The following is a 27,693-nucleotide window of genomic DNA, read 5'->3' on the forward strand; positions in this document are numbered from 1 at the left end:
CTATGTAGCTGACATACGGATATTATGTCATAGTTCTTCCTAATTGTTTATCCAAAAGTAAGAGGCTTAAACTCGTGACCAGGAACTGTATCTATCAACTGCAGCCACGTTGATGCTTTCATGTTGGCTGTCTTGACAACTATTCATGAATGACAGCTGAAATATCGAATCCAGTGCATCCGTTCAGTCAGCCTTGGCGCGTGTCAACCAACAGCATTGCTGCTTTTCTCCACTCCCTCGCTTATTGGACGGACGACGACACATTCCACCAATCACAGAGCCTCTACAGGAATCACCATCGGGCACCTTTCTTTGCGTCACTTTTTGCTTCTGTTGTGTGGCAGCTGCCAGTGCGCATGCGTTGTTGTGACGGACCGCCGTTTAGCCAATGGCGTCCAGTGTTTGGGAGGCCGACACGTTTTGAGCCCACCTCTTTGAGTGACACACATTTTGCGCAATCGTGTTGTGCTTAGTATGCGAGTGTACCTGATTGACAGCAAAGGGGCCCAATGAGCGAGAGCGACATGAAATTTTAACGAGTGAAGGGATTTTATTGCCCAATCCCAGAGTAGAAACAAGGCGGGATTTAGCGTTACCAAGGCAAGTCTGAGGCTAGTATAAAGGGAATAACATGGTTTCCCAGTGGCTGTTTATGTTTACTTAAAGAACAGAGTCGAAAGGGCGTTTTGCAGGACACAACTGGATTTCCTGTGTTGTTACAGTATTTTTGTACTTTACAAGTTTCTTTTTATGTTAAGATTTACAAGGCCAGTGGCATGTAAATCTTATATTTCACTAATGTGCCAGTTTTACAAATGGAAAGGGGGCTTCACTTTGGAAACGTGAGCATTTCCCTGGTGCTCCTGTTGTTGCTGAAAGCGCTCACCGGATTCGGGACCTCGCAAGCTCAGGGCTCCGCCGTCGGGAGGGAGCCGCAGTCCGCCGCCCGGGGCTCAGGTTCGACCTCGGCGGAACATGGTGCAAGAGTCATGGAGCACGGCTTGAAGAACGTAGGAACCCAGGTCATCGGAGCAGACGTTACCGTGGAGGACGACGAGAATGGGTCGGCGGCGGAGGCCGACGAGTCGTACGGAGAAAGTAACGGAAGCGTCCGACCGACAAGGTAATCACAGTTAAAAAAGAAAAAAAAGAAGCCAGACACCCATTCTCGGACACAGTGAGTTTGACACCTGCTAAAAATGTGGACCGCCTCCTAAAGGAGCAGTGCTCTCATTAGAAACGCGAAAGCCACAAGGCATTTTTAAATTTTTTTATTTATTTTAATTACGCTGCCAAAAAGTTCGCTTTTTACTGTGTGATTTGCTCGCGAGCCAACCGTCTCGCGTTTGAGGTGCATCCGAGTATCACTCCGCCCCACTCAGCGCTGCGCTCAAAAGTTGCCGTTGATGCGGTTTGCCCGTGCCGCCCCCGCGGCTCGGAAACGGGCGATTTCGCCGCGTATTTTTTTTTATTTTAATTTATTTTCCCAGATAACCTCCCCATATTCTTGAGAAACAGTCCCGGAGGGGATCTTAAGTGGTGCCGGCAGACTGTCAAAGAGACCGAAACGGGGGAAGGAAAAAAAAAAAAAAAAAAAAATCAGCGTTGATGAACGAGTTCGGCTTCGTGTCCGATAATGGGCGCAGATAACCTTCGCAAAGTTGGGATGGAAACAGCGCGGAAAAGTAGACGTGGACAAACAAAAGTGGGGATCTGTGCGCGGTTAAAAGAAGAAAAAAAAAAGAAGAAACAAAAAAAGAAGCGGCTCTTTTATTGATTTCACGCCGGCTTTAGTGAGGTGATAAAAGCGGAAGCTGACCGCGCGAGTGTGCTCTCCGCGGTGTTAGGCATGTCGCGGCAAAACGCGTTTGAGCGCAGAAAGTTTCGAAAGGCACGAAGAAGAGTTTCCCCTCCGCGACATCGGCAGGCTGTCGAAGGTCGTTTCCGACCGTGAGGCTTGGAAGAGGTTTTTCAGGTTTTTGTCGGAAGGTGCATCGATCTTTTGTATGTGCAGTAATTCAGTGGAAATCCAGGTAAAGGTTGTTGTTTTTGCTTGAGCGCGTGCCCTCCGCGGTCATTGGCAGTAGCTGACGTCACAGATCAGAAAGCGGTTTAAAATGAGTTTTTTTTTTTTTTTTGTGCTTCCATAAACAAGACGCTGCTTTTTTTTTTTTTTTTTTTTTTTTTAATAGAAGCGTAAAATGAGCTGCTTTGTCTCCGGGCGTTGTTGTCACTTTTCCTCTCCTCGTTCAGTCGTCTTGCGCTGTTCTTTCAACGTAACCCTTTTCCATTCATTATCACGAAACCCAGTGAAGGAACCCTCCTAATCACTTGACGACAGATAACATCTCCTTTAGGATCCACAGCTTATCGCCTCCTGTCAGTGATCGTCAGTTTATCGCCTCCTGTCTGCTTGTTAGCCGAGCAAAGCTGAAGAAAATAAAAGTAGGGAGTCTGTTTATGTAATTAACAGAAGTTAATTGGGGGAATTAATTAATTTTTTTTTTTTTTGTAGAGGAAGTCGTAAATGGTGGTTTAAAGCTGTGACAAAGTAGAGATGAAAGCTGTTATCTGACAAAACAGAAGTGTGATTGGTGGAGTTGGAGGAGGGGGGGGGGGGGGTGAATTTGTCTCCAACCAGCCTGAAAGCATATATTAGAAATTAATAGAAAACATCGTCAGAAATCGAAAGCGCAGCTCTGAACATTAGAAGCGCACAAAGGCACGTTTCCCTCTGCTGACAAAACCCTCAGAATTGCGCGAGTTAAAAGTTTACTGCTTCACACCAACAACACCTTTTATCAAATCCGGTTCGTCCTGCTGCTGACTCCCAAACTGAGATGCAGTTCTGAGGCGCAGTGGGCAGGGCATTGATTTAGTCTTCCTTGGTAAACAGTAGGTTTGACGCCCACCTTAGATGTTTGGCGCAGTGTGCTCTTCATGGTGTTTTTCACAGGACCATTACGAGACACTTTTGAGTGGGATATATAGATTCTTGAATCATATTTATTTCAGTGCCTTTTCCTTGGTCGGAGCCTATAGAGGTCCTTCACTAAATTATTCTCTGTGTATTATTCTAAACATACGTCTTGTTTCAAGAGGGGTTCGGATTGGAGTTATGAGCTTTTAAAAACCTTATTAGTGTCAACGCTTTTGAAGATCTCTGGCGCCGTTTCTGACCTTAATAAGACTAACATGCTGCTGCTGTGTCTGTCTGGTGGTGAAAGTTCAGCTTGTTTCCCCCTTTTTTTCTGTCAACCTTTTTAATCTTGAGGCTCACTTTTAAAGAAGAAATCTCTGTGCACACTGTGGCTCGCTGCTGAGACCCGGCGCGCCGCCGACTTCTCAGAGATGAAGCGCAACTCGGGTGCGAGGGCGGCGACGCGCGGTGAAGGACTTCGCTCGCTGGGGATAAAGTCATCTGGGCAGCGCAGCATCAGGAGGAAATCGAATGTCGTTACCGCAGCAGTTTCGCTCAGATAGAAGAAGCAGGCTATTCCCCTGCCAGTCACCTCAGCCGCTGCAGGAAAACTCCTGAGCGTTCATCCCGGTGCCGGTCACACCCTGCCACCGCTCGCTTTTTCTTCTGCCTCCCGTCTGTTGCTATCCAGCTTTATGTTTCCCTTCCTGTCTCACGGTGTCACAGTCTCCATCACCTGCTTTCTCTCTCTCTCTCTCTCTCTCTCTCTCTCTCTCTCTCTCTCTCTCTCTCTCTCTCTCTCTCTCTCTCGATGATCCCTCACCTGCATTTAGAGTCTGTCAACAACCCCTTGCTGGCTTTGAGTTACCTTATATCACCCTATAGGATACATTATTTACATCGATTGTTTTTTTTTTTAATTTTGTTTTTTTTATCTTGACCTAAATAATCACACGATTTTTTTTGTTTTGTTGTTGTTTTGAGGAGGGTTTCCATATAAGGTATGAATTTGCATACCGTCACAACAACAAACAGTCACACTTATACTGTTATGTATTAATCAACACGATGAAAGAATAAACAAAGTAGCTTGTAAGACAGATGCGGAAGAATAACGAGGTGAATTATTCATCATAAAGTCTGCGTGTAAAACAACAAAGACGTAAAAGACGACACAGAAATTGGACAGGAATGAACTTGTTTAAGGTTTTATTTTTTACCCACAGCGTGACCTCCACCGTCACCCCGTCTCCCCGCTGCATGTCTTTTCTTTGTCTCTTCGATATAGTCTCTCTCTCTCTCTCTCTCTCATATCTTACACATGCTTTCCTCCCCCGTTGCACCTCCTCACCTTCACACATACACATCGCTTTTTAATGTCGTCCCTGGAGTGTATACCGAGCTACATGCTCCGTTTCCATCCATCTGCCAGCGCAGTCGTCGCTGAACTTTTCGAAAATGTCACAAGAAAACAAAACCTGATTTTAGGCAAGTTTCTCTTCAAATAGGCCAATTTAAACAAACACACACACACAAAAACTCTTGAGTGTCAGAAATCCCATTTACAGCAAAAGAAAGATGACTCAATGGTGAAGGGAGTTTTTATATATATACATGAGAGATTCTGAGAAGTCATGACAGTGAACTTGGACTGAAAACAGGAAATCCAACGAAGACTAATCATGTTTACGTCTCGCATTATTTAGGTCAGACTTGAGAAAACATTTCTCCACTGACCTGTCAGGGTTTACCGCCATTTGCTGCCTTTCCAAGTGAAACAGACCTGTTCCTGAGATAATAAGTGCCACCCTGAGACAATATTGAACATTCCAAGAAAGTCAAACCACTTTTTTCCACTTTGGAAGGATCCCGGTAACTTCAGTGCTTTGTTGACGGTGTCATAACTCGTCCCAACCTCGGCTCTCTTTGTGTTTTGAAAGAGAAACGGACCTACACTGAAGGCTTTTTTTTGTGTGTTTTTTTTTGGTGTGTTTTCTTCCAAATTAAATTTGGGAGTGTTTCACTTCAAACACACAGACTCCTGAAAACATTTCACGCGAGCAGCTTGAACGCTCAGATGTCAACATTTTTAACTTTCTGTCATTTGCAGTCACCCACACACACACACACACACACACCACCACCCCCCATCCCTATATCCTGTAATCTATAAATATTCTAGATGTTTGCTTTGATCTGGCCTTCACTTTGTGACGGGAGCTGCTGTTGTGTCGGCTGACAGCTGTCACCTCACCTTTAACGCTGTCGTCTTTATGTTAGAAAACTCTGCGCTGGAGACTCTGTGTTTACATCTCGGGGCATGTATAGATGTGTGTATGTTAGAATTCTCTCGTGTGTGTGTGTGTGTGTGTGTGTGTGTGTGTGTGTGTGTGTGTGTGTGTGTGTGTGTGTGTGTGTGTGTGTGTGTGTGTGTGTGTGTGTGTGTGTATCCTACATACGACTGCGCTGCCAGGTTTGACGCCTCCTCCAGCGAGTGCTCCATCGGGGTCTTGAGGACCTCAGGGAGCACTTGTAGGTGAGAGGAGAGAGGACAGCAGCTTTGTTTGAACCTGCTACCCCCCTTCCCCTCCTCCCCACCCTCTCCACGTACCCACCACACCCCCCTCAGGGCCCTGTAGCTGCAACAGCTCTTCTGGGCCGACGCACTCGCAGGCTGGCTCCCACCAGCCTACTGCTTAGCAACAGCCAATCGGCCAAGCCGGGTGACTTGTCGGCCAATTGTGTCGGAGAGATGGGCTAGTGCTCAGAATTTGAGTTGGCCGCATGGGTCTGGCTATAGGTAGGTAAAGGATGGAGTGAAGATTTTATTTGAGGGAGGGGGGCTGATTTCCTTGTTATTTTTTTTCCCTCTCGCATTGTTTCTGTGGTCTGCTCTCTGTAACCAGGGAGATGTTGTGTGTTTTAATAATAGACACACTGTCCCCAAAATAACAAGTTGTGATGAAGATGATTGACGTCCCAATGGGAAGTTAGAATTCAGCATTTTACACTCCGTTCTGTGTGTGTGTGTGTGTGTGTGTGTGTGTGTGTGTGTGTGTGTGTGTGTACCGAGTTTGAAAGGTCTGAAATTAAAACTCCACTTACTGAACTCGGTGTCACTTAAAAAAAACAAGCTTAAATAACCTCTTTTAACCCTATTTTATCCTCCTTATCTTTTAATTATGTAACCATGTTTTTATTCCTGTCCGGTGCTTTATTATTCATCTTTTTTTGTTTTTTTTTTTTTGTGGTCATCTTCAAGTATTTATTTCATTGCGTTTTGTCTTCATGTTTGAATAGTTTCTTAGTGTGCAGAAGATTCTTAAAAAATGGATGAGGACTTGCCTCGGTGATGACCCCGAGTGCTTTCGGGAGCGACTTCCCGACTTTCTTGCAACTTGATAAACACTGTCTGGGTCACAGAAGAGATCAGACAGGATCGACAAGCATTGCGTGTAGAGATCAAAATCACATGCAGTTCTTCATATATGTGGATGCGAAACAATCCAGGTTTTTGAATATGATTATCAGGAGGAGTGAATTTATTAGGTCAGTGGCTATTTTGGTAAGTCGGCTGGACCCCGTCTTGCAGCACTGCGGTATGGGTGGGGCAGAGGCAAAAAGGTGCGTTACTCTGAGAGAGAGAGAGAGGGAGAGAGGGAGGGAGGGAGAGAGGGAGAGAGGGAGAGAGAGAGAATGAAAACACGGAGTTAGCTCTTAGTTAGTAGGACCACGCTGTCTTGTTTTCACTCCCGATGGCTCCTCACTGCTTAGCAACAACGAATCAAATCCTCGGATCGGAGCTGCATCCCGGCCAATCAGCCAGCGGGAGCGTGGCGCCATAGAGTTTGGATTTCACCACGTGTGAGAGATGGTTGGGGAGGAGAGAGAGAGAGAGAGAGAGGCTGGTGGCAACACTTAAAAGTGGTGTGTTTTCATGCTACTGCTGGAAGTTTTTTTTTTTTTTTTGTAATTTTCTGTGAACCACACCCTCTGCTCTGTGCTGCGGTGGTCTGCTGCACTGACCCTGAAGGATGCAAAGTCGACACGCAAACTGCTCGCAACACGACTCAACTGCCACTCAAGTGCACATAAAGCTTTAAGAGCTGCGACCAAGACATAAAAACGATCGCCTCCTTTATCGAACACGTTCAGAGGACAGTCATATTAAACCCTCACATTAAAATGAAGCTGTGTTTTTATGAATTGGTGTCGTGTCATCTGTGATTGTAATGACTTTTTAAGGCGTAGTGGCGCATTCATAATGACATGTCAGCCGCCTTTGTGACCTTGTTTTACTTGTGCAATAACGCCTCTGATTAGATCAAATGTCCATGTTCATGATTGCCGTAGAAAAACACAGAGCTCCGGTTGCATGTTTAGATGTCATGTTTCCAACCTTCCTCACTTCGGCTCCTTCCTGTGCACAGTTTACAGGAATGCACTTGACCCCCCCGTCCCTCCCCCATGGCTGGTGCAGCTGGCAGTGCTGGGTGTGGCCGCCTCAGAGCTGCATCCATAACTTTCTCCCCACGTGCTCCCCACGCTCTCGTATTTTTGTTCTGTTCTGCCTCTTCTCCGGCTGCACGATAGGCTGAGTGGCAGCTGCGCGGCAGCAGAACTCCACACTCCGAGCGTCCACCCAGGCTGCTTGCTGTTGCATGGTTACAGGCCGTCCTGCCCCGCCATTGGAGCACAGTCTGCAGCGCTGCCCCTCCATTGGCTGAGCGAGGAGGAAAACAGTGCTTCCACTGGCTCGCAGGAATGCGGCAGGCTCGTTCGGATTGGTCGGCCTCCGTGGCTCCCGCTCCTTGGAGACTCGGCCTGTGTAAACATCCTGGTTCTTTCTTTCAATGGAGAGTGTTTACCAGCAGCTCGTTTTTTTTTTGTAGTTTTTTTTTTTTGTTGCTGCCAGTGTGTGCAGACTGAGGCCGAGAGTGTCTCCGAGGAGCACAGCCTGGTGAGAGCGAGGCTAATTGGCTCCCTGCTCCACCATACGCTTTGTGATTGAAGAAGCACTCCGCACTATTATGACGCTTTGACAGCATTACAGGCGAGGACGCTAACAACCCCTCAGTCTGCTGGCAGCCTCGGTGCTCTCTGTCCTTCCTTCCTTTTTTTATTTTGTTTTTTATATATATATATATATATATATATATATATATTTTTATACTCTCCATTTAAATGTCTTCGGTGTCTCTCCGCTGCCTGCATCTGTCACAGTCGGCAGCAGCCCCACAGGCTACATGTTGTCCCTTTGGTGACGAGCTGAGCTGCGGTGTCTCGGGGCTCAGACGTGGAAAGTAAATTGCCCTGAGTTGTAAATGATACAGTAGCGCTGTTTGTTTTGGTTTCTGTTGCTTTTAAAAAATAATAATAATAAAAAAATGTTTTGGCTTCAATACTATTTTTGTAGATTCTCCTCCTTCACTACTCGTTTTTCACCATTACCATCATGATACCCAAAGTTGTAGAGTTAAGTGCCCCCCCCTCCCTCCACACACACACACACACACACACACACACACACACACACACACACACACACACACACACACACACCCTCTCATCCTTTATCTGGAGTACAAAGAGTCCACAAAAAGCCTTTGATCTGCCTCTCAGAGTGAAATTCCTCTATCTCTTGCTAACCCTCTCTCCATCTCTGAAGTTGAACTCGATGCTCTCAGTGACTTCTTCCTCACTTCTACATTCACAGCATGACTCCAGGGGAGGGGAGTGGGAGTGGGAGGGGAGGGGAGGGGGGAGGCGGGGCTGGCAGAGCGAAGGCGGCCCAAAGCTTCCACCCTCTCAGAGAGCCGACTGCTTAGCAACAACCAATCAGCCTAATTTTTTTGGCAGGGTCTCGCAGCCAATTGAGAGGGTGAGAGCGGTATTCAGCTCCTGTGTTTTTATTGGTGGCTGGGAGGGAGAAAACAATGTTTTTCTTGGTACTCCACACTTCAGTGGCTGGTGACGAGGTTGAGAGCAGACTCGGGGAGATAATCTTGTCTTTGATGGGGCTGAAAGACACATGGCCCATTACTGTTAAGTGATCCTATTTGCATTTTTATGTAAACTTCCAGCTCCGGTTGAGCTGAAACAACAACAGCAGCAGCAGAAGTAATTCCCTGTGAGTGTGTCGGTGAAACACGAGCGAAACCTTCCTAAAATTGATTTGCACGCTCAGACACGATCTATTTCTCACTTGTCCTGAAGCTTATACATCCTTGAACATGCCGCTTCCACCTCATGACTAAACACTGGTCAATAGTTGAAATCAATAAGGTGTTATAGCCAGTCAATAGCTATTTATCTGCTCAGTGTAAATGATGGATAGTTTGGGTGATGCGGCAACGTAGGTAAAAGCTGCCACAGAGCATGGAAATGAAAACCGTTGGTTATGACAGCTTGAAAATTACTTTTAATTCCTGATTTTTGTCAGCCGGAGATAAGAAAGTGAACAAGTGCCATACCGTTTCCATCGGCAACTTCTGTCTAGTTGCTCTTTAGGGAGGCAGTTAAAACCCCCGTGAGCCCCCATGAGCCCCCGGTGGCCAACAGAGTGAAGCTGCCCGGGTCCCAGCTGTGTGGATGTGCAGCCGTTTGGGTGCTCAGAGACATGTCTGTGTACTCGGCACACACCCTCGCTGGTTAAGTAAAGCTAAAAGCCCCGCTGACAGCATCTCCTCGAGACAGATACAAATCAATAGTGGGGATGTGGCCGCTGGCAGAGCTGCGGACATGATTGACAGGCAATGCGGCAGAGACCCCTATAAGAGTTGGGCGAAGGGTGGGGCTGGATGTCTCAATTCGTTTAAGTCACACTGTTACTAGGAGAAAAAGGGAGAACTGTTAACCAATATTGCTGTGTGGGCACATAAAGGAGAATGAAACTCATTTGCTTGACCAAGGAAGCTTTATGATAGAGCTACTGAAGTAATTGTAGGGAGGGAGGGGGGGTGGGGGGGGGATAGCACCTTAAATAAATCTCTCACCACAGTACTTTTTTAAAAAAAACAACCTTTTCTCCAGGGTAAAGCGCTCTTGCTGCTGGAAATCTTTTAGCCCATACATCATATCAGGGAAACACTTCCACCTCGCGCATCTTATTTCCTCCCAGCCTCAGTTTTAGCTGCTCACTGTGTCTGCCAACAGAGCTGCTCAGTGAAACGTGTGGGAAATAAATACACTTTATTTTAAAATATGAGTGTTTGGCATTAAGATCATTTGTGTACATGTCTCTGAAAGGTGTTTTTTCTCTTTTCCCTTAACAGCCCTGATTTGTTACTTCTTTGAGCTGTCGAGCCAGTGTTTAAAAACACAAATGATCTGCCAGTGTTGACGGCCAAGACTAATCTGAAACGGGACTGAATGAATCACTGGACAGTCTTTGTTGACACAAAACATTTTGTTTTGGTTTTAAATAGAAATATTTCTTTATAAAAATGTCATGGAAGTTATATTAACAAGGTTTAAGCCTGAGAAAAGCGTAACCACGTCACATCTCATTATACATCTTCCCATACCTTCATTCCCTGGTAGTTTCAGTTTTTTAGAGTCTCTGTTAAAACCGGTTTAAAAATCCTGAACAAGTGGGAAAACTAGTGCGATGTGCTGTTAGAAAGTTCTCTCACCTCCACTTCTCTCTGCGGAGTTTATGATCCGTCTCATCCAGCGTTGAAGCTGTACTTGACGTTTTCACCCGGTTTGCCTTTTTCTCTGCCGGTTGCGGTATGAAGTGCGTTTTTGAAACGGAGTTAACTATCAGCTGAGAATTAACAGTCTCACACACGGTTGCAGTGAAGCTGTGAAGCTGTGTGGGCTGTCTGGGGGTGTGTGTGTGTGTTTTTTTTAAATTTTAATAATCCTCTTTAATCAACATGCCACCCAAAAGTAGCTGACGAGATGGGGTTTGTCACGGCACAGGTGTGCTGCGAGCTGCCGCTGAAGGTCACCCTGACTGGTAAACAAGCGCGGACCGCAGAAGAAAGACGTCATCCGCACCGGCGTTAGACTTAAATCCCCCACAAGGAAAGCAGCATTAACAAAACATTGGCTTTAACGTTTTTGTTTTTTTTTAAATTTGTTTTAAATATAAAAAAAAACAGTTTTCGGAGACATACGAGTGACAAATCCAAGGCAAAACCCGGGTGCACAGGGGTGAAAGAGCGCGGCCCGAAGCTGTCATAAGCGTCGTCGAAACCTCATTTGCAGAGTATATTGACGTCTTGGTGTTCTTATCCGCAGGTCTCTTGTGATCATCAGTACCCTGGACGGGCGGATCTCAGCTCTGGATCCTCACAACCAGGGCAGGAAGCAGTGGGACCTCGACGTCGGCTCAGGGTGCCTGGTGTCCTCCAGCCTCAGCAAACCCGAGGTACGTCAACACCCCGAGTTTCCTTCACGTTCGTTGTTCGTTTAAATGGGGGGGGGGGAGTAACAACAACGACACGCATCAGAAAACATGGTAATGCAAAACATTATTCAAATAGTAGACAAGACTGTAAAATATCCCCTTTTAGTTTTATTCAAATGAAGACCAGCTGTGTTGGAGGAACATAGCAGTCAACTACAGACACTTAAAGAGGTTAAAGAACTGTTGTTCGGATGATTAATGTCTACTGGTAGACGAAAAAAGTCCATTTCCACGGTGTTGACATGTCAGTCGCAGGTTAAGGATGCAGCCCCGTCTCCGTCTTTGTCCTCAAAACAAACGCCGTCCCGCCAGGCTCCTTCTCTATCTGCAGACCGTAAGACCAGCAATTGAACTCGGTGCACTTTGAACAGTCAACCGAGGGCGGCTGTTGCTTACATTTACTTCACGTGGTACACAGCAGACGTAGCGTACACCCCCACATGAATCTAAGAGTAGCTGGGTTTTTTTGTGTGTTTTTTTTTTCGCCTGGAGGATTAGCCTCTTTGTTGGCTGTGTTGGTTTACACATACGAGCGCAGCAAGACCCTCGCCAGCACATGCACACAGAGGCTTAAAACCGCCCACACCGACATGCTGAAAGTGAAGCGTAGCCCAGAGCGAGACCAGAGCGCTGCTCTCCGAAATGCGCACCAGAGCCGGGCTCGTGATTCACTTTGATGTGGACATGTTCCGTGCGAGAGCTTCGCCTCGGGGAAAACAGCCTCCGATACTAACAAGGGTCTGGGTGGCTGCTGGGATCAGGGTAATGTTAGGGAGCTGGTGTTGGGAAGGCACGTTGGACGGTGAACAACTCTCGGACACACCTTGGTTTTCATTAGCGGGTTGGTGTGATCATAAAAGAGCAACCTAGAAGCAGTTCAGGCAGGTTGAACTAGTTTTGACAGGTAGTCAAAAAAGGCCCGTCGCAGCTTGTTTGTATTATCACCATATTAATAAATTGATTGCAATCCATCGGTGGTGGGCAGCACAAATATAAAAACAGCTGGCAGGTCGCCAGAGGGGAATACAAATGAAATTAAAACCAATGAGCACTTAGCTCAGAGGAGGATAAAATGTGCAGAATAAGCAGTTTCTTAAGAATTTTATTCAGATATTTTAAGAGCCCTTTCGTTGTGGAGGGTGAAGTGGTTCTCAAGCGTGTTTCACTCAGGCTGAAAAAGTCTTCACGCCTTCCTCCCTACTAAACATTTCAGCCGCTGAGCTCGTTGATTAGCAAACCTACAATTAGAGGGAGGGAACTCGTTACTGGAATCAGCTGCTGTGAGGTGGCGTTGGGTTTCAAATGGAACCGGTAGACTTCTTCTTGGTGGCATGTGGTGAGGAACTGCTGCTTTCTGAATTCATTTTCTACGGTCCTCGGAGGTTATAATGTGGAGAACTCCCCCCCAAAGGTTCCTCGGAGCGCTTATGGTTTATACGGCAGAGACTGCGTGAAGCCGTATAGCTGCTGCGCTGATATGACCTTGAATAATAAGTTGCATCTCACTATATGGAATTACACTTGTTATTTGGGACCTATACTTTTCATACCTTCAGCTGAAGGCACATAATTCTCCGTGGGCTTCAACCTGCCTATAAATCATTTTCAAAACTCAAGCCAATTTTTTTTTTTTTTTTTTTTTTTTTTTTTTATAGTTCTTGGGAAACTGATACAGTGTTTTGTCCGCATATTTACATCCTGTTTTAGTTTATTTTGTTGCCTTTTTTTTCTTCAATGTAACCAGCGTGAGTAAATAAAATAAAATAAAAAAAAAAAAAAGGCAGAACTCGGTAACATGTTGTTCAGCAAATGTCATGAAATTCACAGACCCACAGACACGTGTAACATCCTCCTGTCATCCTCCGGTGTGTGCTCGTGCTGTGACAGAGGATGCTGTGTGTGTGCGTGTGCGTGCGTGCGTGTGCGTGTGCATGTGCACGCGCGCGCCTTCACCTGTTGCCTTTCATTTGGCTGACGGAGCGGAACAAGATGCCTGTCAGCTATGAACCTGGTGACTCGCTGTGACGTCACTTGTTATGATCTGGAGGGTTGTTTGTGTGTGTGTTTGTTTGTGTGTGTGTTGTGTGTGTGTGTGTCTTGTATGTGTTTTTTTTGTACTTTATGTAAGTTGAAATCCAGACTTGCCCCGTCTGCCGTCGGTAACCTGGAATGCCTGTCTGCTATTGTGTGTGTGTGTGTGTGTGTGTGTGTGTGTGTGTGTGTGTGTGTGTCACCGCCAATAGTTTCATTGGTGCTTGCCAGGTCGCTGAGACACCAGTCTGCTCGGTGATCAGAGAGGGGGGGGGGGTCTGCTGCCATGCTATTGGCTGGCCTTAACATGCTAGGACGGAAGCAGCCAGTCACCTGCTGCATCCTCTCGGAGTGTGTGTGTCTTTCCTTTTTTTTTTTTCTCTCGTGAAATGAGGGACAACAGAGCCACAAACAGCATTGTCTGCAAAAAAAGAAGCCACCACTTCAAAAAAATCAAGGAGTTGCTCCCGGGTGTTAGAGGGGGGGCTGTGTGTGTGTGTGTGTGTGGGGGGGGGGTACCAATGTGGAGTGACTCATGCTGAGGGGGCGGGGCTAAAGGGATGAAGAAGTCGAGGGGGGTGGAGGTCGTGTGATTAGGAGGAGGAGGTGAGGTAATGCCTCAGACCAGAGATGATGTCATCACATAATAGACAATCCACACACGCTCACTCCGACACACACACACACACACACACACACACACACACACACACACACACACACACACACACACACACACACACACACACTGGCGTACCTCTGCTGGCATGCAGTGTGAATGAATGAATGGGAGACTTTGATTGATTGCTGCACAGTGATAAATGCCTGATGGCCTCACGGGGCGGTAATGGGACAAACAATAATTCTTCCAGCACAGAGAAGGAGATGAAAACGGCCAGATGGGCGATATTTTCGTGACATTTTTTTTTTTTTGCAGCTGCTTTGATTTTGTTTTGTTTTTGTTGTTGTTTTGTTCGGTTCTGTTCAAACTGTCCGTCTCCCACTCTGTCTGCCACTTGGACGTGCAGCAGCAGCAGCAGCCGCAGCCGCAGCCTTTGTGAGCCAACAGCGGCACATTAGCGGCGGGTGAAAGGTGACACTGTTTGACAGGACCGCTCGAGCGTCAGCAGCAACACACATGCTCGCACACTCCTCCAAAACAGCCCGACCCCCCGACCCCCACACACACACACCCTCTGAATCTACCCCCCCCCTCCCATATCCCAAGGGCGGAGAATGATGGCATTATTACTGACATCAAATAATCATCAAGCTCATTATTCCATAATAAGTGGGCTATAAAACAACCATAATAAACATGTAAACGTAAGAATGAACCGCATGCAGTGTGCATTAAAGCCACACACTGCAAAAGAATAAACCTATGAGTTTACTAACTGGATGCTCCCCGACAGATCAATATCCCAAAGTATTGAATGGCTCTAGTCTCGCAGTGATAGTAGCTCGTATTCCTAGAAAAATAATGCCTTCCACACATTCAGAAAAAAAAGAACGGGGTAAAACTTGAATGAGTCTGAGCTGTAACTCTTTAAAAATTAATAGGCCCCTAAAGTTCATCGCAAAACGCAGACACAAAGAGGAGGAAAACGTTTGTGCTGAGAAGTCAGTTTTTTAATCATTTAGGATATCGTTTTTTTTAAGTCATCTGCTCATTTGAATATTGAGCGTTAAAAACTAAGCCTTTGTTCTAAAAAAAGAAAAAAAAAAGAAAATGTTTTCTCTTTTGTTTTTAAGATGTCACAAACAATATGAAAGATAATGAGATACTTTTAGAAAACAAAAAGTGGAGTAAACAGACTATTTTATACAAAGAGGCCAGACAAAGAATGGATTGAGGGGGCGGGGGGGGACTATTGATAACTTACGACTCATCTACTTCAAAGGATACCTTTTAATTGGCTTTGAAGGAGGGGGTTCATATAATCAAGTAAAGGCTTCCATATCTTATAAGTATATTTTCCTTTTTCTGTTGCTAAAATCTTTTGAATATCCTTATTCCAATTAGCCGATTTCCATTTTACCTAAATACATTTTTTAGTAATAGTGAGTGGGACTTCACAGCATTGGTACTCAAAATATTTTAATTGGCAAATTTAACCAACAGGCATATCATCTCAGGATCTAGTCAGTAATGAGTTATAGCAACGCATCTTTGATCATGTTCTGCCAAAAACCTTAATGTCTACATCACACGTGCAACTACACCGGGCAGAAAAGTGAAATATTTTAACGTATAAGGATAAAAGTGTAGAAGTAACGACACGGAATTTTTTTTTTTTTCCAATTTAATAACAAATGATGAAAAATATTTGATGTTTCTAAACTCTTAACAAAGTCCTTCAGCTCTACATTCCTCGGGAAGTCCTCTCTCGGCGTCATCTCGTCTTGACGACTCCCGTAAAAATGGACAGCTTTGTGTTTTTCGAGCTGTCAAAATATGTCAAAGTGAATCATCCCACCTGCCGCATAACCTTCGGGGACCGACTGAAACGATGCTGAGCTCGGATGTATAATGATTTTAAAGGCCCGTTACAACGGAGAAATGTGGTTAATAATTCACCAGACGTCCATGCTGTATTTTCACAGCTGATGTGACGGGAATGTTGAAGATGAGATAAAAACTTAGGAAAGAAGTTTTGAATATTTTGGCCTGCAGGGCAAAAATGTATTAAATCTGTTGCCGAGCTAACACTTTCTGGAGTACAGCAACATCGTCTGGATGCGTTTATGTTGTAAATAACAGCTGTCAAATTATTGAACGCATCATCTAATGTGATTTAGTTTAGATGGTATTGGTGTTGTTTTCCTGCCAGGATTGATTATGATGTTATTTATTTACAAGGAAAAGGCAGTGAAAAAATTTGACTTCGAAAATGGAGGTAACTTTTACGTGACTTTTAATTTTCTTTATAGTTTTACTGCTTGCTGAGCTCGAGTTCTGCAGGACAACATAATTGATCGGTGTAGAAAGCAGTGAAACGGGAAGTGTCAGCGGACAGACGACTAACTGATGTTGTTACGCGGGGCCGGATCTCAGACGGGGATTAAGGCATCAGCGGCAGGATGACTCATCCACGGCTCTGAGAATCCCCCCCCCCCGCCCCGTTGCAAACCTCTTTGCACCCCCCACGGCCGACCCGACACGGTGTGATGTGATGGTCAGGTTGTTATAACCCCTCCTCCTTTCACTTTCTAAATACATCCTCACCCTGTCTCCAAACCAAAACCCCCTCCCTCTAAAAAAAGATGACATCACTGCTGGTCCTGTTTCTGCTCTCTAGTAAATCATTCTGCCACACACCTCCTGGCGTTTTTTTTGTTTTTTTTAATCCACCACAAAGCTATTAGACTTGACTTTTCAGAGCGAGGCTATTGACGTGTCACAGGTTGGACCCGAGCAGCACCTGATTAGCATCACAAAGACAAGAGATCCCTAATTGGTCCAAAAACTGCCGTTATGTCACTTAGCAGTTTGTCGAAAGAAGTGAGTCACAAGTTGGACGTCCAAAGAAAGTTGTTTTTGTCTTTGTATCGTGATGTTTGATGAAGTGCTTGAGGAAAGCAATTCACCCCCCCCCTCTCCCCTCCCTCCCACCGATGAGCTAAAGCTGCGGAGGTTAAATCAGGATTAAGGTCGTCTTTTTGCGATGATGTCATCCTTTCTGCCCCCCTACAGTGAGCACCTATTATCACACACACACACACACACACACACACACACACACACACACACACACACACACACACACACACACACACACACACACACACACACACACACACACACACACACACACACACACACACACGATCCAGAGTCGCACACTTTTCTAAAGATCCAGGTTAATTACTCAGGCTCTTCGTTGTGTAATGGTCCCAAATCTGTGGATTGAGTCCAAGTATGCGGGGGCTGCAGCTGCTGCTGTGTGGGGGCGGATGTGGGTTGGACGGTTTCGTCTGTGTTGGAAACTGTTTTTGTGTTTCAGTGATTGTTGAACGACTTTTCAAAGCGTCAAGCGGGAAATAATAAAATTCATAATAAATGAAACCGCAACAAACCACAAACCTGATTTGTTTTTTTTTCCTGCAGGTGTTTGGCAATAAGATGGTGATACCTTCACTGGACGGTGCCTTGTTCCAGTGGAACCGGGACAGGGAGAGTATGGAGGCAGTGCCTTTCAGCGTGGAGTCCCTCCTGGATTCGTCCTACCGCATCGGAGAGGACACGGTCCTGGTCGGGGGGAAGTCCCTCACCACGTACGGCCTGGGGGCCTTCAGCGGCAAGGTCTGCGAACGCATTCTGAAGCACAACATCGATAGCACTTAACACACATTAACCTATTCTGACCACGACGGTGGAATGACCCTGTTTGTAATTCCCCCCCCCCCCTGTTGTTCGCCTCAGCTCCGGTACATCTGCTCCGCGGGGGGCTGCAGTCGCTGGGGGGAGGATGAGGTGGAGGCGGAAGATGTGCTCCTGCTGCAGAGGAGTCAGAAGACCGTGAGGGCCATCAGGCCTCGATCGGGATTGGAGAAGTGAGTTTAATTCTATCAAGCCGAGTCATGACTTTCAGGAAAGATCACAGCGATTTGACTTTCTGTCAGCTGTTTGTTTTTGTTTTTTTTACCCGTTTGCTTTATCACTCAGACCAGACTGATTATTTATATTTATTATAGATCGATGAGGCAAAACATTATGACCTCTGACAGATGAAGTGAATAACATTGATTATGCTCATCATGAATGGAATATATTAGACAGTAAGTGAGCAGTCGGTTCTCGTAGTCGGCGTGTTAAACGCAGGAACAGTGAGCAGGTGTTCAGACTTTTTGTGGAGGGACGACTCGGTCAAAGCTTCTCCAAAACGCCAAGGGTTGTTGGTTGCTGGCAGACAGCAGTGGTGAGTACCTACCAACAGTCGGTGGAAGGGCAGACCATGACCCACTTCTCTGCAACTTGCTATTAACGTCAAGGTTGAGGGCAACTTCAGAGGTCTTGCAGAGTCCCTACTTTGGCGACTTGGACCTATTTTAGTGGCACGCCAAAGAGCGACAGCATTCCAGCTGGGGGTTTCGTAATGTTTTGCCTTATAAGTTTATGAGGTCGATTTTCTGTTTTGTACCAGTTATCTCTCTGAAAAAAATGATAATCTCTCTCTACTTTTTATGAGCATCCTGTTTTGTTTTGTTTTTCAATCGTGTGTTATCACTCTCTTGATACCAGGTGGAATTTCAGTGTTGGAAACTTTGAGCTGAAACTCATCCCCGAGTTGCAGTCTGGACTTAACTTCCTGGAGGGAGAAGTGATGAACGGTGACACCTGGAAGGAGAGCCAGCGGATCATCGCCGACAAACCAAAACAGAGGGAGCAGACGGAGAATCAACGCAACCAAAACCAGCATTTGGACCTCGTCATCAAAGTGTCTGTACCCAACTGGAAGGTCATGGCCTTCAGCACCGAGCCCGATGGGCGGCTGGTCTGGGAACGTCAGGTGAGAGACTATGAAACTGCAGCTGATCAGTCGTTCAGTGGTTTATGACTCGCTGTGCCGATCAGTAAAGCATCACTTCACTCTGTAACACCTGTGTTGTATAGTTCTGCACACCCATCGCCTCGGCGTGGCTCGTGGGTGACGGTAAGGTCACTGCGATCAGCCTGTTTGATGACACCATCTACAGCGACCAGTCCGAAACCGACGAAGAGGACAAGGAGGAAGGTCCGGAGAAGGCTCGCGGAGCTGCAGAGTCCAGCGTTTACCTCGGTGAGTTAAACGTGTTCACCGTGTATTATTTGCAATTTATGACCATTTCTGTCGCTCTTCTTCTACGGTTGTGTATGAGGTGCCCGTGATTGTAGCGCCTGGATAAAACCTCTCTGTTCCCGGTCTTGCAGGGATGTTCCAGGGGCAGCTCTACCTCCAGTCGTCAGTGAGGATCACGGAAAAGTTCCCCTCCAAAGCCATCGGATCGGAGAAGGACATCATTCCACTCCCCATCGTCAAATGGAAGCCTCTGATACGTAAGGGAACACTTTACTTTTCCATCAGGCTCCTTCAGGGAACTGAGTTTGTGATGGTGTGCGCAGCCAGAGCGGAGTGTTGTAGTTTTAAACACAAAGGTCAACGGTGTTCAAAGAGTTATTTGAAGTCACCGTTGATCACCGTGTTCCCTCCGCCCCAAAGCAAAAAGCCCTTTGTTTCAAGACTACCCAGAGATTGTGCGTCCACATCAATCAGTCTGGTTAATGAGATAAAAGAAGTCACTCATCTTGTCCTTGACGCAGATTCTCCGTCTCGGACCCCAGCTCTGGTCGGCTCGGATGAATTCGACAAGTGTCTGAATAACGACAGGTTCTCCCACGAGGAGTACAGCAACGGAGCCCTGTCCGTCCTTCAGTATCCGTACGGTAAGAGCCTGAACGTGCACTCTGAGGCACTGATAAACAAAAATGAATATAAACCTAACCGAGTGACCTCTGTCCTTCCCCTCGCCGTAGACAACGGCTACTACTTCCCGTACAGCAAGCGTTACCGGGGGAAACGCGACAGCGCCGTGAGCGTGATCCAAGGAAACGGGGCGCGGGCTGACAGCGGCCGGAGGAAGGACCCCGTGCTGCTGCTGCCGTGGTGGAAGGAGATCCTCGGCACCATCATCTTCTGCATCGCCGCCACCACCTACATCGTCCGCAAGTTCTTCCACCCTCCCGCCCCCGTGGCCTACGTGAGGGTAAGACCAGAGACACAGCTGCAGCGAGAGAGCACCGTACCGACAGGGACAGCTGGCGGTTAAGCTCGGCATGCGTGGCACTGAAACCAACTCGAGAAACTAGCATGAAGTATGACCAAAACATCAAAACATACCTGTACGGTCTCATTCATTATAATTCTAAATGGGGGATCTAGAATAGCTGAAGCTTTGATGCGATTTTGTCAAATTTCCAACTTTCCGCATCAGCTAATATTGATTGAAAACGTGTCACTTAAATTTTAATCATCCAAACTAATATTTGTGCGTTTTTAAATCGCATCACTTTTGCTACATTAATGAGGGATCAAATTTCATCGCGGTGAGCTAATATGGGATTTACCATTCGTAGAGATCCGTAGCCCTTACGTAGGCACGTTGCCTCACTCGGTTTTAACTTTGGGAATCGTAGTTTAAAATGCCTCGTTTCTTCTTTTTTTTTTTTTTCAAATGAATTTTAGGCCACGGGAGGCGTTAAGGACACCTGGTTAAATTGTAGCCTTTACGATAACTTGCATGTGAGGAGTTTAGGGTTTCATCTGGTAACTGTAGTTACAAATATTATCCAGGGTTACACTCTCCTCCTCTAAACTGCACGAAGAGAAAATATTTATTTTGTAATGTGTAATGCAGTTTTCCTTTTGTTGAAATAGGTTTTATAAAATTTGTATTGTTTAGGAACTGGTTTCCGTTACAGTATTAAAAATGTCTGAACGATACCCTGCCCCATGTGAGACGTTGTTTTTTTTAATTTACTTTATAGTGTCAGAAGTTCAATAAATTTCCCTCCTGTTTTCCGTGGCTGTGAGACCATGTTTAGGTGTTTCTTAAAAAAAACAAATACCCAGAATGCCGCAGAAGTTAAGCTTTGAGTTCATCAATATTTTTCCTCACCGTGTCTTTTCTGTCCTCCTTCTGTCCCTCAAAGCAACGGAAAGAGTCGGAGACGCAGTGCCAGACGGACAGCAAGTTTGACCTTGAAGTTGTGGAATCCAAAGAGCCGGTTGCCATGGAGACCCGTTCCAATCAATACGTGTCCAGGTACGTTATTAACACACTGCTTAGCAGAATAAGTCCCATGTAAATCATTTGTGTAACTGACTCAGGAGAACTTCACATAACACCACCGCCGTGTTGGGAATTATTATCCTCACACTTGAGAGTCAGTCGCGAGTCTCACTCTGTCAAGGTGTAGCTACAGATTCAGCATTGTTACCATGGTGACCAGTGCTCTTCCAGCCTGCCTTGATAGGACCAGGCAGAGATGGGAGATATGAGTGGTAGTTGTGCATGATTGGGTAACTCAGCTGTTTGCCCATCAAATGAAAATGACCTTGGTCCCGCAGACCCCACCCTGCACCGCAGCATCTGCCACGGGGTCGGGGTGTCACTTTACATCACTGTCAGGACATTGTCTGAAGTGTTTTTGCTTTTTTGGACACTCTAAATATGATCAGCAGCTGTAATTTATGAGCTGCCACTGACCTCCCGCAGTCTGATCGATGGTGTTTGCACGCGTACATCCCTGAGCTGAGTAATGCGTCTCCACCCTCCCGGGCACGGGCAAAAAAATTGGATTAAACTGCAGCTTTTTTTTTTTCTTCTTCTTCTTTTAGTGGCACCACATGCACATTCTCCTCTTTTGATCCACCCCTAAAATGGCAAACACCCCACCCCGTCCCTTTTTCCTTTTCAAGCTGCTGCCGCGATGCATGCAAATGACTTTCGCCGAGGAACTTTCCTTAAATAAAAACTGACGGCTGTTGCAAGCAGCTGAGGCAGACGTGAGTCAGGATCATTAGGAGGAAGCCAGAGATCAGGAACCACAGCCTGAGTCACATGTGCCCACACACTTCTTCCTAATAAGACAGCCTTCAATCCCCCCCGAGGAGACTGAGCAGGGATGTTTTGACAGCGTGGAGGAGATAGTAAACGGAGCTGCATATCACTCCGCAGCAAACATAACGATTTTTGTCAGTTTAGAATAAAGGAGAACTTCGTAATGACAGTTTCAGCTCTCCAATATGTAAAACAGGTGCTGTGTAATGCCGCGAACAGCTGTTGTCTGATTTTATTACAGCTTGCAGCAGAGCTATGCTCACCATTTAAACACTGCTGCAGCAAATGTTTATTCTGATTTAAAAAGTGGCCAGGTTAACTTGAAGTTTGCCTGCCATAAATAACTCAATGAACATTTTTTTAGAGTGCGTTAAGAAAATATTTCTGATACACGGTAATAATGCGAATTCCTTGGAAGCCTGATACCTCGACATGGATTTGGCTGGTTGACTAACTAAACGTCCTTTAGCACAGTTGAATTGTCAGGGATCTGTCCCACGCAGCTCCTTCCTTTCCTGCCACTTGTAGCCGAGCGCTTCCTCTTTGCGCTGCGATAACCGAAGCGTCTCTCCTCCTCAGGTACCTGACAGACTTCGAGCCGGTGCAGTGCCTTGGCCGCGGGGGATTCGGCGTCGTGTTTGAAGCCCGCAACAAAGTGGACGACTGCAACTACGCCATCAAAAGAATCCGTCTGCCCAACAGGTAGAGCCGCTCGCCGGCCGGCCCGCACACTTCCTCGCTGCCTGGAGGCTATTAGCTGCTCCTTTATCTCTTCTTTAGAGCCGTTAAACTGAGTTATGTAACAACGCAGACAGCCACGTAGAGGCATAACTGACAGTTTGGAACAAATATTGACTGTGCAAGTTTTATTTCTACTGACAAGCATGATAATCTAGTGTTCAGCTCTGCAGGAATTCTCCTTTTAGCTCTGTTGTTGAGTGATGTGCTTAACAATCTACTGTATTTGTTATTTTCATGCCTGGTATATTTCTCGAATTACCAGCTTTTAAAAAAAATAATAATAATTTTTTTTTAATGTAGATATAGTCAGGGACCAATATTCTTTCTGCAGTACAAACCACAGAAAAACAGCAAATTTTGATTAGAACCTTCTATTTCTATCTTCAAAATGTCAGCGAACCGACTGCTGTAAATTGAAAGTGGTTTATCCAAGTGTGAATTAGACCTTTTAATGCTCTGTTTTTTCTGTCGTTCAGGGAGCTGGCCCGTGAGAAGGTGATGCGAGAGGTGAAGGCCCTGGCAAAGCTGGAGCATCCGGGGATTATCCGCTACTTCAACGCCTGGCAGGAGAGCCCTCCGGAGGGCTGGCAGGAGGAGATGGACCAGAGGTGGCTGAAAGACACCAGGTAAACCCCGTTGTCCTGTGTAGCTCAGCAGGTCGAAACCGCTGCGTCCGCCTTGAGGTCTGCTGGCCGGTTACGTCCACCCGGGCAAAGACATTCAGCTCCGAGGAAAGTAATGACGTTCCTGACGAGGAGCAGGCCACCGATTTTTACATCACGTGGCTCATTTCACTCACAGACGTGTTAAAGTGTCCTGGGATGAAAAATATTATGCACAAGTAGTTACATGTTTAATTAAATGTCTGCTGTCTGTATTAGTTTTTCTTTAAATGGCTTCGGGAGATGAGATTTGAATACGAATTATGCTCCCATTCAGTTAATACACAGCAAATGTTGCTGCACTCTGTCTAAAGCACACAATAAACAATATCAGCTGTGTATACACTCTGAAATAGACACAACTTGCCCTTTTGTTTACTATTTATAGTTTTAATTTTACACTTAGTTTTGTTCATGGTTGTAGCACATTTTTATTATTTATAATACTGCATCAATGTTAATTTTTTTTTGTATCACTGCTGGCAGCAAAAACACTCTTTTCTTCTTCTCTTTCAGTGCCACCGACTGGCCGATGAGCTTCCTCGACCACATGGAGGCGCTGTCGGTCAAAGTGCCGGTGTCCTGCTCAGTGTCCCCCGTCTCCGGGCCCGCAGGAGACGCCCTGGGAGCCTCCGCTGCGTGCGACCTTCTCTCCAGCAGCGCCGGCAGTGCCGCGGGCTTCGGCGTCGACGACGGAGACCTGTCCTTCCACCCGCCGCTCGGCCACGACAGCCTGATGTCGGAGAGGGACAGCCAGGCCGACCCCGACGCCTCGGACACCCCCAACTCCTTCGAGCTCTGCCCCCCACGAGGCCCCAGCGACTGCACCTCCTCGTCCTTCGACATCGTGTTCGAGGACTCGGGCTGCGACCGAGACGCCGACGCCGTCACAGACTCGGGCTCGAGCGCGCCGAGTCCCAGGACGCTGACGGAGAAGAACAGCTCGTCTTCCTCACGCACCAGACCGCAGGAAGTCGTCCCGCCCTCCTCTTCCTTTCCTCCTCGTCCGACCTCACTCACCCTGGCTCTCCCCACAACTCCTCCAACCCAGAGAGTCCAGCCTCCCCCAAAGGTTAGAAATGAACCATTTTAAGAAGCTGCATTTTTTTTTTCCTGCCATTTGAGATAAGAAAACAGCTCCAGAGCTTTATTAAAAACATCTCAGACATCCACCATCAGATGTCCTCCTGTCCTCCCGTCTCCAGGTGTACCTGTACATCCAGATGCAGCTCTGCCGGAAGGAGAACCTGAAGGACTGGATGGCTCAGCGCTGCCTGCCTGAGCAGAGGGAGCACAACCAGTGTCTGGACATCTTCCTGCAGATCGCAGAGGCCGTCGACTTCCTGCACAGCAAGGGGCTCATGCACAGGGACCTCAAGGTGAACACACACACGGAAAGGGCAAAAGTGCACGTGTGGAGCAGTAATCTTAATCATTTAAATGCATCTCGTACCGAGAGAGCGAATGCAAAGCTAGTGTTTTGATTGCAACTTCAGTAAGGGAGGAAAAAAAACTCGCTTAAAAACTGCACCAGTCAAGACTTTCATGGAAAAAAATAATCCTGCCTTCTCAGTTGAAATCTTATTCCAGGTTTATGTTAAATGATACAACAAACAAACTAAACCTACCTTAAAAAAAACATTAAACTCTGAAGCTTTTGCTTGCAACAAAGTACAAAGTTGCCCCTTTTTTGGTTTGGTCATTAAAGTTTGTGATGGACTGTGTAACATAACCTGCGACCGCCGTCCCTCCAGCCCTCCAACATCTTCTTCACGATGGACGACGTGGTGAAAGTGGGAGACTTCGGCCTGGTGACGGCGATGGACCAGGAGGAGGACGAGGAGGAGCCCAGCTCCCTGACGCCCGCCCCGCTCCTCACCCGTCACACGGGCCAGGTCGGCACCAAGCTCTACATGAGCCCGGAGCAGGTGAGGAAACTCCCGATATGAGACGTTTGACTTAAAAATCAAAACCTCCTCTGTGGTTTAGTAAAGCTAATAATGTCCTTTCATTTTTTTTTTTTTTTTTTTTTCCTCGCAGCTCTCCGGAAACTCGTACTCTCATAAAGTGGACATTTACTCTCTGGGTCTGATCCTGTTTGAGCTGCTGTATCCGTTTAGGACGCAGATGGAGAGAGTGAGGGTGAGTCACCGAACACGTCTGCTCCTAATTGTGTCTTAATTGGACTTAATTTAATACCCAAAAGGGTTTTAATGTAGCAATAAATTATTCTGTAACTTCCCTTTCTAAACCGTCATGGCTTTGAGAGTGCATGACTTTATTTTCCTGTTTATTATACATCTTATTTTTGTTGTTTGATATGTAAGTTTTACCCAATCTGAACTTTAAAAAAGTGAGATGGGATTCAGATTATTTCCAAAACTGATCACCAGATCAGAATTTTAAAGATTGTTGAAACTAAAACTGATATGATCTGATTTCAGTCAGAATCCGTGCTGGATTCTTGTTGACGATGAAGAAGAGAGAGATTTTCTAGTCTTTCTGTCTCTTCTTTTATTCACTTCATCTCCTCTGTGTAGCACGTTGTTAGCGTCAGTTTAAGTGGTAGTTTTCCCGCTGAGTGCTCCTACGCAGACACACGGAGATGCTTCCTCAGCAGCGATCAGCCAGCAGGTCTTTGTCTTAGTAACAAAGGAACTGATGAGCCATTAGCTCTACTCACAGGTGTTTACCTCCCTCCCAGACGCTGACAGAAGTGAGAGCACTGTGCTTCCCAGAGGTTTTCTCCAAAAACAACGTTCAGGAGGTGAGTGGCCGCCTGCTGCCACCTAGTGGCTGCCGGCGCAAACTGCATGTTGGCCATAAAATAAATGAAGGCACATCTTTGTGTTGTTTATGTTGAGACCTCGAGGTGGGATAGGAACAAAGTGAGATACATACATAGCTGTGAGTGTTTGCTCTCATAATAAAGTCAGTCACTGATGTAACTGACCTGTCTGCATCAACATAATAATCCACTGGCTGAGTCCGGCCTGCTGATCTAATCCAATTAGAGGGTTCTGTTTGGATTGTTTTGCTTCCAAATAAACAGACTATAAAGTTAAAAAAATAAAGAAGAATACCATTATTTTCCCCCTATCTTGAAATGTAAACAACAAAATGATCATTATTTGAAACGGTGTTAATTTATAAATACAGTTTGTCTCCATAATCCAAATTATCCACATGCCAATTATCTACATTACTCACTTGCCAATGTTTTTAGTATCACACCAGGCATCAGCCGACGGTTCGGTAGGCCGTTTGTGCTTTTACCTTGTTTACCTTTTCCTTTGTAATGAGATTAACGTAATCCCGCAGCATAATCTGCAATTCTCCAACACTGGACATAACCTCACCCTCTCCTCCCACTATCAAATTGATAATCAACACACATTTTGTATCACAACAATTTATATTCAAATATTTTGTGTACTTTTTTTTTTTTTTATGTTTTCAATCGATGAAGCTCACACTACTACTCACATCTGTCACAGAAAACAAAACAATGTGCTTTACTGTTCTTGTCCTAACTTTCTGTTTGTCCACATTGAATTACATCACTTATCTTCACGTTCCCTCCGTCTATCATCTTATAGCTCCGCCCCACCGCTGCGATCCAGCTCAAAATATCGCATTTACCTTATTTACCTAATTTATGCGCACTCATTACTTTCCAGCTCGGTGTGCGAGTCTCTGCTGTGTTTGTGTCCTCTGATCTCGGTGTGTCACTCACGGCGGAGCTCAACCTTCGCTGCAGAGCAGATCCAGACATCGTCTCTACGTCGATCGGGCCCTTCTCTCTTATAGATTACAAAAATAAATTAAAAATTTTATTTTTAAAAAAAAATGCAGAAATCGTTGGCCAAAATAAACTTGGGGCGCCCGTCGACATACCAGGGCGGCCTGCCCGAGTGGGTCTATGTGTGGTAAACGCTGCGTACTGTTCAAACCTTCATGGAGCTCCTTTAGAAAACCGACTACCTGTTGGATCCTATTTCATTCTACGAGTCGTTTGTGTAAATGAAAGCAAATCCTTGTTGGCGGCAGCGTCATCGCGTCGTAACGCAGTTTTCCTTTTGCTTTGCAGCTGAGCATGGTCCGCAGCATGCTGTCACTGAGCCCCAACGAGCGTCCCGAGGCGGCTGACATCACGGGGATCCCCCTCTTCCAGGAGCTGGAGCTGCCCTGCCGAATGGCCGTGAGGCAGCGCTCCCGCACCTACAGCGCCTCCTCCATGGGCCGCCCCTCACGCCAGACATCGACTACCTGATTTTAAATTTTTTTTTTTTTTTAAATCCCAAGACGCAATATGTGAC

General features: G+C 46.1%; 1 protein-coding gene across 1 annotated transcript; it reads left to right on the top strand.

Moving 5' to 3' along the window:
- Positions 1-607: 607 nt before the first annotated feature.
- Positions 608-27,654, top strand: eif2ak3 (eukaryotic translation initiation factor 2-alpha kinase 3). The gene is made up of 18 exons (XM_069719548.1): positions 608-1,123; positions 11,168-11,297; positions 17,479-17,673; positions 17,794-17,924; positions 18,613-18,880; positions 18,985-19,150; positions 19,282-19,407; positions 19,672-19,794; positions 19,885-20,114; positions 21,061-21,173; positions 22,551-22,673; positions 23,189-23,338; positions 23,891-24,446; positions 24,580-24,753; positions 25,129-25,302; positions 25,415-25,516; positions 26,079-26,141; positions 27,465-27,654. Exons 1-18 carry the CDS (start codon positions 816-818, stop codon positions 27,645-27,647), a joined length of 3,315 nt encoding a protein of 1,104 aa, XP_069575649.1. The 5' UTR covers positions 608-815; the 3' UTR covers positions 27,648-27,654.
- The last annotated feature ends 39 nt before the right edge of the window (positions 27,655-27,693 follow it).

Source organism: Brachyistius frenatus, unplaced genomic scaffold (assembly GCF_029030835.1).
Source record: "Brachyistius frenatus isolate BFR_SWC_R1_liver_20210118 unplaced genomic scaffold, ASM2903083v1 Contig_217, whole genome shotgun sequence".
In the NCBI taxonomy this organism is placed as follows: domain Eukaryota; kingdom Metazoa; phylum Chordata; class Actinopteri; family Embiotocidae; genus Brachyistius; species Brachyistius frenatus.